Genomic DNA, 14,163 nt, shown 5'->3' with positions numbered 1-14,163 from the left:
AAAACACCCTCTTTTATGACTGACATGTGGTCATGTACGTGATAGGCCTATCTGGCTTAGATTATTACCCTTACAGTGGGGCAAAAAAGTATTTAGTCAGCAAACCAATTGTGCAAGTTCTCCCACTTAAAAAGATGAGGCCTGTAATTTTCATCATAGGTACACTTCAACTACGACAGACAAAATGAGGAAAAAAATCCAGAAAATCACATTGTAGGATTTTTAATGAATATATTTGCAAATTATGGTGGAAAATAAGTATTTGGTCACCTACAAACAAGCAAGAACTCTGGCTCTCACAGACCTGTAACTTTTTCTTTAAGAGGCTCCTCTGTCCTCCACTCGTTACCTGTATTAATGGCACCTGTTTAAACTTGTTATCAGTATAAAAGACACCTGCCCACAACCTCAAACAGTCACACTCCAAACTCCACTATGGCCAAGACCAAAGAGCTGTCAAAGGACACCAGAAACAAAATTGTAGACCTGCACCAGGCTGGGAAGACTGAATCTGCAATAGGTAAGCAGCTTGGTTTGAAGAAATCAACTGTGGGAGCAATTATTAGGAAATGGAAGACATACAAGACCACTGATAATCTCCCTCGATCTGGGTCTCCACGCAAGATCTCACCCCGGTGGGGTCAAAATGATCACAAGAACTGTGAGCAAAAATCCCAGAACCACACGGGGGGACCTAGTGAATGACCTGCCGAGAGCTGGGACTAAAGTAACAAAGCCTACCATCAGTAACACACTACGCCGCCAGGGACTCAAATCCTGCAGTGCCAGACGTGTCCCCCTGCATAAGCCAGTACATGTCCAGGCCCGTCTGAAGTTTGCTAGAGGCAATTTGGATGATCCAGAAGAAGAGTTGGGAGAATGTCATATGGTCAGATGAAACCAAAATATAACTTTTTGGTAAAAACTCAACTCATCGTGTTTGGAGGACAAAGAATTCTGATTTGCATCCAAAGAACACCATACCTACTGTGAAGCATGGGGGTGGAAACATCATGCTTTGGGGCTGTTTTTCTGCAAAGGGACCAGGACGACTGATCCGTGTAAAGGAAAGAATGAATGGGGCCATGTATCGTGAGATTTTGAGTGAAAACCTCCTTCCATCAGCAAGGGCATTGAAGATGAAACATGGCTGTGTCTTTCAGCATGACAATGATCCCAAACACACTGCCCGGGCAACGAAGGAGTGGCTTCGTAAGAAGCATTTCAAGGTCCTGGAGTGGCCTAGCCAGTCTCTAGATCTCAACCCCATAGAAAATCTTTGGAGAGAGTTGAAAGTCTGTGTTGCCCAGCAACAGCCCCAAAACATCACTGCTCTAGAGGAGATCTGCATGGAGGAATGTGCCAAAATACCAGCAACAGTGTGTGAAAACCTTGTGAAGACTTACAGAAAACGTTTGACCTCTGTCATTGCCAACAAAGGGTATATAACAAAGTGTTGAGATAAACTTTCGTTATTGACCAAATACTTATTTTCCACCATAATTTGCAAATAAATTCATTAAAAATCCTGCGATGTGATTTTCTGGTTTTTTTTTTCTCATTTTACAGGCCTCATTTTTACAGGCCTCTCTCATCTTTTTAAGTGGGAGAACTTGCACAATTGGTGGCTGACTAAATACTTTTTTGCCCCACTGTATGTCACAACAGGTCTAAATATATAGTATTCTATAACGACACAAGGCGAGACCTGGATGCAGACATAAGAGGGAGATGGTTTGAGTCTCTGATATATATTATAAAACAAGGGGCAGGCAAGAGGCAGGTCGAGGACAGGCAAAAGTTCATAACCAGGTCAGAATCCAAATGGTACAGGGCGTTAGGCAGGCTCTAGTTTAGGGCAGGCAGAATGGTCAGGCAGGCGGGCTCAGTGTCAGGGTAAGCAAAAGGTCAGAACTGGGAGGACTCGGGAAAACAGAGCTAGGGAAAAACATGCTGGTTGACTTGGAAAAACATGACGAACTGGCAACAGGCAAACTGAGAACACAGACCAAATACACAGGGGATAATGTGGAAGATGGGCAACACCTGGAGGTGGGTGGAGACAAGCACAAAGACAGGTGAAACAGATCAGGGTGTGCCAGTATTCCAAATGTTGTGTTACAGCCTGATTTCAAAATGGATTTTTTAAAATTGTCTCACCCATCTACACACAATACCCCATAAGGACAAAGTGAAAACATGTTATTTCTGTACATTTTTGGAAAATGAAATACTGAAATATTTCATTTACATACAATAAGTATTCACACCCCTTTGCTATGACACTCCAAATTGAGCTCAGGTGCATCCAATTTCCTTTGATCATACTTGAGCTGTAACTACAACTTGATTGGAGTCCACCTGTGGCTATGGTGTATTTGAAAGGTTTGCCTACTGTGGTAGGTTTTGTGGGTTTTGACACTTATGTAGGTGCCATAAAATAGTGTAATATATGTCACAACAGGTATAAATATATAGTGTTCATACTCCTTGACTTATTTCAAATGTTGTGTTACAGCCTGAATTCAAAATGGATTAAAAAAAATTCTCACCAATCTACACACAACACCCCATAAAAACAAAGTAAATACATGTTTTTAGACATGTGTACATTTTCTGAAAATGAAACACTGAAATATTTTGTTGACATAAGTATTCAAACCCCTTTGCGATCACACTCCAAATTGAGCTCAGGTGCATCAAATTTCCTTTGATCATCCCTAAGACTACAACTTGATTTAATTTAAATTTAAATGTATTAAATGTGGAATTATGGTAGATTTTTTAAAACAAATTTATAAAAAATGAAAAGCTGAAATGGCTTGAGTCAATAAGTATTCAACCCCTTTGTTATGGCAAGCTTAAATAAGTTTAGTAATAAACATTAGCTTACAAGTCACATAACAAGTTGCATGGAATCTGTGTGCAATAACATTTAACATGATTTTTAATGACTACCTCATCTCTGTACCCCAAACATACTTGACAATTATATGTGAAGTCCCTCAGCTGAGCAGTGAATTTCAACCACAGATTAAACCACAAAGACCAGGTAGGTTTTCCAATGCACCGCAAAGAAGGGCACCAATTGCTAGATGGGTGGGGAAAAAAAGAAGACATTGAATATCCCTTTTAGGCAAATCCAACAAAACCCATCACTGAGTACCACTCTCCATACTTTCAAGCATAGTGGTGGCTGTGTCATGTGATGGGTATGCTTGTAATCGTTATGGACTGGGGAGTTTTTCCGGATAAAAAATAAACTGAATGAGGGCCTCCCCGGTGGCGCAGTGGTCCGAGGCACTGCCTCGCAGTGCTAGCTGTTCCACCAGAGATTCTGGGTTCGGGCCCAGGGTCTGTCGCAGCTGGGCGTGACCTGGAGGCCCATGGGGTGGCGCACAATTGGCCCAGCGTCGTCCGGGTTAGGGAGGGTTTGGCCGGCAGGGATATCCTTGTCTCATCGGTAGCCAGGTGTACAGTGTTTCCTCTGACACATTGGTGCGGCTGGCTTCTGGGTTGGATGTGCATTGCGTCAAGAAGCAGTGTGGCTTGGTTGGGTTGTGTTTCAGAGGACGCATGGCTCTCGACCTTTGCCTCTCCCGAGTGAGACAGTAACTACTACCAATTGGATACCACGAAAAAGGGGGTAAAACATTTTTTTTTAAAATTCAAATAAATAAATAATGGAACTCAGCACAGGGAAAATCATAGATTAAATTCTGGTTCAGTCTGCTATCCCGCCAGACACTGGGAGACCTTTCAATAGGAAAACAACCTAAAACACAAGGCAAATCGACACTGGGGGTTGCTTCCCAAGAAGACTGTGAATGTTCCTGAGTGGCCGGGTTACAGTACAGTTTTGACTTAAATCTACTTGAAAAATCTATGGCAAGACCTGAAAATGGTTGTCTAGCATTGATCCACAACCAATTTTACTTCAAGAATTTTAAAAAGAATACTTTGTAGAATATGCTTCTACAAAGTATTGACATGGGTATGAATACTTATGTAAATTAGATATTTCTGCATTTAATTTTCAATAAATGCGCTAACATTTCTAAAAACCTGTTTTTACATTGTCATCATGGTGTATTGTGTGTAGATAGGTGAGAAAGAATCTTTCAATAAATGTTTTTCAGGGATTTTGGTGGGAATTCAATTATCGGTAACACATTACTTGACACCCAGTGTCATAACACGGCCATAACCATTTTATAATATGTCATAATAGCTTACATAACTTGTCAGAACCATTTATTGATAGACCAATACATTTACCCTGTTGTGACATACAGTGTATTGTGTTATTTTACAGCTGGCTATGACACCTACATAAGTGTGTCAAAACCCACATTTATTCAAATAATTGTTTTCCCTGCCAAGAAGTTCTCTTTCATTTTAAAGTTTGTTTCTTAAATCCTTTGTTGTCGTTGTAACGAATTCTTTACAGTCATGTTTTTTTTCATCATATTTTAAATAACAGTGCCATGAAGCATTATGGCCTTCCTGTGTCACTTTACTTGGACTGAGAAAATGCACTTTATGACAATGTCAAGAAGCATTATGACCATCATATTGATATAAGACAGACAGGCCTATCACATGCATTCCCTTATATCAGTCACAAAAGAGGGTGTCTTGTCCTGCTCCTGAAATCTGCTCCTGCATTCATCCCAGTCATCAGTCAAAAAGAAGGCGTCTTGTCCTACTCCTGAAATCTGCTCCTGCATTCATCCCAGTCATCAGTCAAAAAGAAGGTGTCTTGTCCTGCTCCTGAAATCTGCTCCGGCATTCCTCCCAGTCATCAGTCAAAAGAGGGTGTCTTGTCCTGCTCCTGAAATCTGCTCCTGCATTCATCACAGTCATCAGTCAGAAAGAGGGTGTCTTGTCCTGCTCCTGATATCTGCTCCTGCATTCATCACAGTCATCAGTCAGAAAGAGGGTGTCTTGTCCTGCTCCTGAAATCTGCTTCTGCATTCATCACAGTCATCAGTCAGAAAGACGGTGTCTTGTCCTGCTCCTGAAATCTGCTCTTGCATTCATCACAGTCATCAGTCAGAAAGAGGGTGTCTTGTCCTGCTCCTGATATCTGCTCCGGCATTCATCCATCATCAGCAACAGAGCATTGAGGTGGGTCCATGTCTGAAATCAATGTGTGCACAATTACAATGCTAATTTAATATTGTAAATGTAAAAAATATATCACATAAACATACTGTTGACATGTAGGCTATGGTGTAATGGAATGTTTTGCCTTGTGTGGTAGGTTTTGACACTTGTTTGACACTTGTTTGACACTTTGACACCAGCCATGAATAACACAATAGGTCACAACAGGTCTAAATATATGTTTCATGACACTTATGAACGTATTATAAAACGTTATGACAAGTTATGTCAGCTGTTATGACATATGAAATTGTTTTCTTAATGTGTTATGACGCTGGGTGTCAAGTTACCCAATTGTCAAATTTCACATTTCTTTTCTTAGAACTTTGTAATGGTATCAGGTATTTCTTTTTAAATACATTTAGTTTAAATAAATAAAAATATATATTCCTAATTTGCATAAATACAATTGGTATATTTGCATATATTCATAAATTAACATAACCGGGTGGGACAGGGCTGCAACCACAAAAACTTGCTCTGTGTAGGCCTACCTGCCCTCAACTACACCGTCTAGACTGCCTCATTAATTACTGTTGTCACGTTCTGTTACATTATTCAACAAGTGTCAGTAGCAAGATACCCTAGGACAGAAATCAACACGCTTGGCTCTACATTACACATAGCTAGCTATACATACTTTACATTGTTTGCGTGATCAGACATAATATCACTATAATCTGAGTGTTCATTTTCGGAAGTTGTTTTCATTTCAGCACATCTAATTTGTAAAATTTTTGACTGTATTAAATTATTACTTTTTAAAAATTCCACAAAAAATGTACACACATCAAAATAAAGTTAATACATCTTTATTTTTCTTGTGATGTAAGAGTCGAGACGATAGGTTAAATCCCTGACGAATCTTTAGCGTTCTTATAGATGCAACGGAAAGACATTGCATTCTATTGAACCCATTTCAGCCATTACCAGGGTCATAACATAACGGGGGGAAAAAGACAGGCACAAGTGTAACGTTCTGACCATAGTTCTGTTATTTTATTATTCGTTTTAGTATGGTCAGGGCGTGAGTTGGGGTGGGCAGTCTGTTTGCTTTTCTATGTTGGTTTTTGAGTTCGGCCTAGTATGGTTCTCAATCAGAGGCAGCTGTCAATTGTTGTCCCTGATTGAGAATCATACTTAGGTAGCCTGGGTTTCACTTTTGGTTTGTGGGTATGTTTCCGTGTGAGTGTTTGGGCCACACAGTACTGTTTCGGCTTTGTAAATTCACGTCATCGTTTTGATTCAGTGTTCAGTGCTTTCTTTAATTAAAATCATCATGAACACTTACCACTTACTTTGGTCCTCCTCTCTTTCTCCCGAAGACGATCGTTACAACAAGCAAGAGTATGAAAGAGTGGCAGGAGTAAAATGAAAGCAATAAATTCAGCAAGATTAAAGTGACAAGTGGATTTTGCACCCCTCAAAACACAGGAAATAGATGGCAAAAAAAGAAGATCCTCAGGTAGGTGGGACTAAGTTTATAGTAAGAGGATTCGCCTGACATTATGCCACCTTTTAGTTGGCTTGAGCTTTGAGATATTGTGGTAATTTCTAACCAAAAGGAGAGAGACTGTATTCTTTATTATAAGATTAGCACAAATTGAGAAGTTAACTGCGCAACTGTTGAAGTGAATAGTTAAGGCCCAACGAAAAGTGTCGGGTCTCAGCTTTTATAGAGAAGTACATCCTTTTTTGAATATGTGGCAGTCAGCAGATAACAAACAGTATATTCATTTCATATTCCCAGCATTAACTATTCTCAACACTTGTGGTAATGACAGATTGGTATCTCAATGCATTCTTAGTCTAAATTACTATACATTTTGCAGTGTCCAGACATCCACAATCAACCTGATATACCAAATAAACAATTTTGGATAAGCTTAAATTAATTATGGGCACTCATCCTTCTGGCGTGTCTTCATGTTCTTCTTCAGATAGCGTCAGTTTGTCCTCCAATGGCACATGCCCAAAGTGGATGGCCCTTGATAATGTCTCTCACCTGAGCCGCCACTGTCATTTACAGTGGTGCCGCTGTCATTTGTCTACCAGTACACCAGCGGCATGATAGGAGTTTGGACAGGAGCTCACTCCACGTGGACTCATGTCGCACTCCTGAGAGAAAATGGCATGAGAGAAGAAGGCAGTTGAAAACTTCGACTGGATGCTGTGTACAGGTTGCTAGCTCGGACTCAGGTCTCACGGTAGAAGTGGTGCAGGACAAGGTCATAGTGAACACGTGTCACCATTTCTTCAGCCAGTTGGGGGGGGTGTTCACACTGTGTTCGTCGATTTATTCCTTCCATGCATCAAAATACCATCTGTAGTCACTATCGCCTAACTTGAGAGAGGACAGACCAAAACAACAGTTTAAGACATTTCTGATTCTGGTAATCCAGACCAGCTATTCACTCCTTTAAATTATGACATTCCCAATTGTTTACTACCAAAATGTCTAAGACAAATGTCAAAGAGCATAACAACACACTTGTTGAAACCATTCTGCTTATACTCCCTCATCGTACTGGCAACCTCGCAGAGTTACCCCTTAAGGAGAAATCCCGACCGTGCAGCAGATCCAATCTGGTGAGATTTGTCAAACAAGACAAACAAAACAATACACTATAAATTAGGTGGGACAATCTTTTCTTCCTTTTATAGGCAGACATATGAAGAAACAAATTGGCATATTTACCAAAGGGCCCCGGTAATTAAAAACACTGCCTGCTAAATACATTTAAAAATCTAATTAGAACAACAATTTAAATTTAGAATTACAACTCTTGATAGTCCATAAGGAAATAATTGTATCCCATAAGGTAATGGTAAAAAAGACTAGAGACAGGTGTACCTCATTCTCTCTCTCCTTCTCATGTTCCAAATCACACATAGGACAATTGCTAAATTATAAGCTTCTTCATAATTATTAGTGTTTACATAGCCCATTTGAAATCTCACCCGATGTCTGCAGTCTTTTTAGTGAGGGTGATCAGGCTTCACCAGGAAGTCACAACAAAGGTCATTCAACCGCATTAAGTGTTTTTTCCCCCTTTTCTTTCCCTGTATCTCAGAAACCATTTCAAACATTTCCATCATTCTGCGTACCCAGTTTACAACTAAATAAATCAAACAGTATTAACACCACTTAACACATATTGATAACATTTGAGTTATGGTGCTGGTGTGTGTGGTAAAACGTAGGGCAAAAACAAAGAAATGGCCAGGACTTACTTATCTGGGAGCTCCCTATACGGCCAGGTCAGTACACCTTTATAAAACAACAATTTCATTAACTGCTCTCCCAGGCAACAACCTCAGGAAACATTTGAAAGGGAGAGAAAATAAACATTTAGTTTGTTTTCACTTCGCTAATCAGTCCAAACAATTAAAATACAAAATTCTTACTTTCCTATTAACTTACTTCACCAGGTGAATAAAGTTTCAAATTACAGTCAAAACAAACATAACTTCTGTTCACAGGGAGGCCTCTGTGCTCCCTTCAATAATGAACAGTTTTTGTCTTCTTGTGACCCCTCCTCCCTTTCGTAAATTCTATACATCTATTCAGGATAAACCAAAATAAAATGTCTCACGGGATTAAACCCCCTAGGGGTTTCCTGAGTCTGCGAGGAGTGTTTGGTCGTGCCAAAGAACGCATTGTTCCTACTCGATCATGTGTAATGTGCTTCGTGACTTCCGAAATCGAAATCCCCAAATATGTTCTCTTGCTTCGCTGATTGTACATTCCAATATGATGCTTTGTGACCCTGCTCTGCCAAATACTTTACTCATGTGGTGATGTCTGGCATATGAGTTTGTATTTTTACGCAAATAACACATTTCCTACATACTGTACCAACACTGAACCCTCAAATTTACATCCTTAGCGATTGTTTCAACGAAGCATGATACAAAGTTGGACTATTTGTAAACGTTGTTCATGCTCTCGTCAAAATCAGTTCCACACCAATCCCTATGTAAAATAACCGGGAATTGTTACTGGACCCATTTTCAAAGACATGGGTAGTAGTCATATCGCTTTTGATTCTGTCCCCACTAAATATAACACTTTTCCTTACGTACATTTTGCCAATTTCAAGCTCTATCGCCCCTACAATGACCAATGCCCCCCCACACACTACGCTTCGGTATAACAAGTTTCAAACCTGCCATCAAAGCAGACATCCACATTCTATCAATGTACTCGGGTAGCTGGTGTTTTTGCAGCTGTGTTGGTAAAGTCAGACCAATCAGAGCGCACACTGCCCACTCTGTCCAAGTAGCAGCGTGCGTCCCAAAGGTAGTCAAGCACCCAAGCTAACTGGCTAGCTGCTTCCAGACACAAATAGGAGAACAACTCCCTCTGACCACTTTACTCACCCAAGCAGAGCTGGTTAGGCAGTTTTCATGTTATCCAGAGCATTAGTGACTAACTGTGTTGCTGGCAACAATTTAATTACGCTCTTTTCCCCCCAACGTTCACTGACACCAGGGTGTTGAGCGTTCCGTAAATTCAACAGTTATTCTGTTAACCATGTCCATTGAGAACGCACAATGACTATACCCTTTAGATAAGAATGACTGAACAATCAAGTCAATAACCGTTGAGTAGTTAGATAGCATATAGTGTCAAGTTTGATGTATTAGTAGCCAACTAACATTAGGGTAGCTAACATACCAGTACATACTGCTGTAATGAGATTCTATGCGGTTCATAAGGACAGCGTAACTAACAAATTGTCAGCCAACATAATGTATTACGTAACTTATTTGAAAAGTCATTATTTTAATTTGTCATAATTAATTAAATCATTGAATTTGTATCTTAAGACCAATAAGCATACTACATACTCAATTTACTTCACAAATAGTATGGTTAGTGCTGAGTACATCTACTAATCTTGGTTTTATCGATTTTTATTTTGGTTGATAGAACGCTAACATCAAAACGCTGGTGTATTGAGCTTTTGATTTCTTTCATTTCATTGTGCCAACTCAACAGCATCTCTGAATTCTTTATTATATTCGAATTTTCCATCAGCAGGGAAAGGCTACCCAATAGCCCTTATGCACATTCCATGATCGAATGTTCTAAACACACTTCCTATCGGTCTGGCAAATTTCGGTCAGTCGAGTTGTTATCGACGATATAACGTTACTACCACTATGTCGCAGTTTTTTTTACTAGGTGTCTTCAGGACTTGCCTTAAATTAAAATTAATGATGTATCATTAGCTAGCTGATTTAACTATTAACTGTAGCTAGCTAGTTACTTTGTAAAAGTATGTAACGTTGACAGAATCTACCTGAGAATGTGTGTATTTTCATTAGCTTGGTTAAGTTATGCTTGCTAGCTAAAAATAATTGTTATTCATGTCTTCTACACAGTATCTCACAAAGACACATTGACAGGGGAGATCACCGTGAGGGCTGCCTGTCACAGGTCCATGAGGAAGAGTGAAAAGCTGCACAGCATGAGAGTAGGGAAAGGTTATAGATAGCTACTAGGGAGGGACCTTGTTAAAAACTTCTAATGAGGCCTCCCTAATGAGGCCTCCCGGGTGGTGCAGTGGTTAACCGGGTGGTTGCAGCGCCAGCTGTGTCATCAGAGTCCCTGGGTTCGCACCCAGGCTCTGTCGTAACCGGCCGTGACCGGGAGGTCCGTGGGGCGACGCACAATTGGCAAAGCGTCGTCAGGGTTATGGAGGGCTTGGTCGGTAGGGGTGTCCTTGTCTCATCGTGCACCAGCGACTCCTGTGGCGGGCCGGGCGCAGTGCGCGCTAACCAAGGTGGCGGTGTTTTTGGCTTCCGGGTTGGATGCGCGCTGTGTTAAGGCTTGGTTGGGTTGTGTATCGGAGGAGCGATAGCCACTACAACAATTGGATACCACGAAATTGGGGAGGAAAAAAATAAATACAAATCTAATGGCTGCAATCCCGTTAACGGGAGCAATATGATAACAGCCAGTCATAGTAGGGCGCCATTTTCAAAACATCAAATCTCATACCATTAAAGCTATTCTTGTTGTTAATCCCACAACAGTGTCCGATTTCAAATATGCTTTACAGCAAAAGCACCACAAACTGTTAGGTCACCACACAGAAAAACACAGCCAATTTTTTTTCCCAGCCAAAGAGAGGAGTTTCAAAAAGCAGAAATAGAGAATGAATCATCAGATGACACTAATAGGTCTTCATGTTACACAATACATGTATGTTTTGTTTGATAAGGTTTACATTGGCGCGTTACATTCACTAGTTCCAAAAACATCCAGTGATTTTGCATAGCTACATCATTCAACATAAATACTCATCATAAATGTAGATGATAATACAAGTTATACACATGAAATTATAGATATACCTCTCCTTAATGCAACCGCTGTGTCTGATTTCAATTTTTTTTTATGGAATAAGCCAGCCATGCAATAATCTGAGACGGCGCTCAGAAACATTTGTCACAATAGCCGCCATGTTGACGTCAACATAAACAAGAAATTACATGATAAATATTCCCTTACCTTTGATCTACATCAGAAAGCACTCCAGGAATCCCAGGTCAACAATAAATGTTTGTTTTGTTCGAAAATGTCCGTTATTTATGTCCAAATACCTTATTTTGTCAGTGCGTTTGGTATACATATCCAAACGCTCATTCTGGTCAGCGTTACATCGGACGAAAACTTCAAAAGGTTATAATACAGGTCGAAGAAACATTTCAAACTATGTACAGAATCAATCATTAGGATGTTTTTAACATATACCTTCAATAAAGTTCCAACCGGACTATTCCTTCTTGTCTTCATGAGCCATGGAACGCAAGTGACGACCATGAGGAATAAGCATGATCAGAAAATGGCTGACTGCCAGACACCTGACTGATTCTGCTATCATTCACTCCCACAACACCATAGAAGTCTCATTATAATTTCTATTGATGGTTGACATCTAGTGGAACCCCTAGGCAGTGCAACATCATTAATATCTCAAGGGGATTTCATTGGACTCTGGTGAATACATTCAAAACTCAGATTTCTCACTTCCTGTTATGATTTCTCCTCAGGACTTTGCTTGCCATATGAGTTCTGTTATACTCACAGACATCCTTCAAACAGTTTTAGAAACTTTAGAGTTTTCTATCCAAAAATTAATAATAATATACATATTAGCAACTGAGACTGAGGAGTAGGCAGTTTACTTTGGGCAATTTATTCATCCAAGCTACTCAATACTGCCCCTCAGCCATAAGAAGTTTAAACATCTCCTGTGGGACACTGTCATTATGGTGTGTTGGAGACAGTATCAACATTTAATCTTATCAGTGATAGATATTAATTATGGGTCCCAATCCCAATTTCAAATTGCCCACTTAACAGGTTATTTGGTAAAGATCTGTTGATGCAGAGTTTGTAAATTCTTGTTTCTCACTTCAGTCTTTCATCCCACTTATCTTCACAGATGGTGTTAATAAAGCACTCCGTACCAGTGATAGTGGTCCAAAGCCACTGCTCCTGTGTTGCAGGAAGTGCTCTGTGCAATCATCTGGTGGCCCTTCTTTACCAGACAGTGCACTACTCTCAACTAAACATTCCTGTTGCACCACCAGTGGATACATGCCTGATATGGACCTTCCCTGCATCTCAGAAACGTATGCCAACTTTTCTCCACTTTACTGCCCCTCTTCTGACATATCCATTGTCACCTGATGTGCCCCTGGTTGAGTCCACCTTTGGGCCAGTGCAATGCGGCAGTGTTCTGTCCTATCAACTTCCACAGCCAAAGACCTGTGAAATTGTAAAGATTGCCGATGCCCCTTTTCCACCAATACTTCCATTAGATGGCTACAGGCTTCAGGCTTCCCAGTGTGCTTACGTCCTTAGCCATCAGGAGCAGTTCCACCTCAATGCATTAGAGACAACCTACAAGATATCACACAAAGTCAAGGTTGAACATCAGCTCAGGAAAATGAGAATAACATCCTCTCTTTTCCGAAAGGTTTGCCATGTCCTGGGAGAGACCTCAGCTGACCACCTAGCTGAGCGGATGTTCAAGGGATCTGGTATACAGACCATGGAGATGAAGAGGAGGCTAGCCATGGAGCCAGTGGCTGTACAGGAGTACTGCACACTGAAGATTGTTAACTTCTTTCCGTGTGGCTTCGTAGTGCACCAAGATGCTCCATGGTTAGGATCCTCTCCAGATGGCATCATATTTGATTCCAGTGTTAGACCACACGTTTAGGCTCTTAGAGGTGAAGTGCCCAATTGTACCAAGTTATGTCGACTGCTCTTACCTGAAGATACAGAATGGAGAGCTGATGTCCTTACCTGAAGATACAGAATGGAGAGCTGAAGTTGAAGAGATCTCATGCTTACTACTGGCAGGTGCAAGGTGAAATCCTTCTCACAGGTTGTAGCTGATGTGACTTTGTCAGCTGTGCACAGGAGGACATCCTAGTCTACAGGTTTCAAAAACTATAAGAGAGAAGGTTGACCACTTTTATTTTTTACCAGTACTTGCAGAAGTGTCTCTCGCACCTGACTGGATCCCCTGCATGGGTGGCAAGTTTAGTGGTTTTATGAAAAATAAGTATTGATGTTCTTGTGAAGAAATCTACAGTAGAATAGATTTGTTTAAAAAAATGTATTTCAGCAAATGTTCAACAGTTCAGTTAATCAATTACACATCTAACATTGTATTCAATCTTGCATTCTGGTTATTCTGTGTTTCCCCCACCCCTGTCACTCATTGCCTAATTAAAGCCAATACAAGCTCCACACAAACTGATATTCACTACAACACAAATGATTGATACATGTTGTAGATAAACATATTATTTTGCTGCTAGCAAATAAACAGATGTACATTTACACTGGCTTGACCCATGCTCTGGACCGGATCAGAGACGACACAGTCCACAGGCAGTGCACCTTGTTCTTCATCCCCCTCAGTCGGAGCAGGAGGTTTCAGTCTTCTTTCCCGAACACCAGGT

At 40.5% G+C, this 14,163-nt stretch overlaps 1 protein-coding gene across 1 annotated transcript; it reads left to right on the top strand.

Annotated features, from left to right (window-relative positions):
* The first annotated feature begins 6,486 nt into the window (after positions 1-6,486).
* On the top strand, positions 6,487-13,869 carry LOC110527645 (uncharacterized). The gene is made up of 2 exons (XM_021609054.3): positions 6,487-6,634; positions 12,630-13,869. Exons 1-2 carry the CDS (start codon positions 6,611-6,613, stop codon positions 13,410-13,412), a joined length of 807 nt encoding a protein of 268 aa, XP_021464729.2. The 5' UTR covers positions 6,487-6,610; the 3' UTR covers positions 13,413-13,869.
* The last annotated feature ends 294 nt before the right edge of the window (positions 13,870-14,163 follow it).

Source organism: Oncorhynchus mykiss, chromosome 7, assembly GCF_057628025.1.
Source record: "Oncorhynchus mykiss isolate SJ-2025 chromosome 7, ASM5762802v1, whole genome shotgun sequence".
Lineage (NCBI taxonomy): Eukaryota > Metazoa > Chordata > Actinopteri > Salmoniformes > Salmonidae > Oncorhynchus > Oncorhynchus mykiss.
The sequence above is the reverse complement of the archived record's forward strand: the minus strand, read 5'-3'. Positions and strand labels throughout refer to the sequence as shown.

Excerpts from the sequence above, each read along its gene's own strand:
- LOC110527645 (XM_021609054.3), top strand. The coding sequence starts at position 6,611 with ATGGCAAAAAAAGAAGATCCTCAG. Across the intron at positions 6,635-12,629 it reads CAAAAAAAGAAGATCCTCAG|ATGGTGTTAATAAAGCACTC; the intron begins GTAGGTGGGACT and ends TTATCTTCACAG.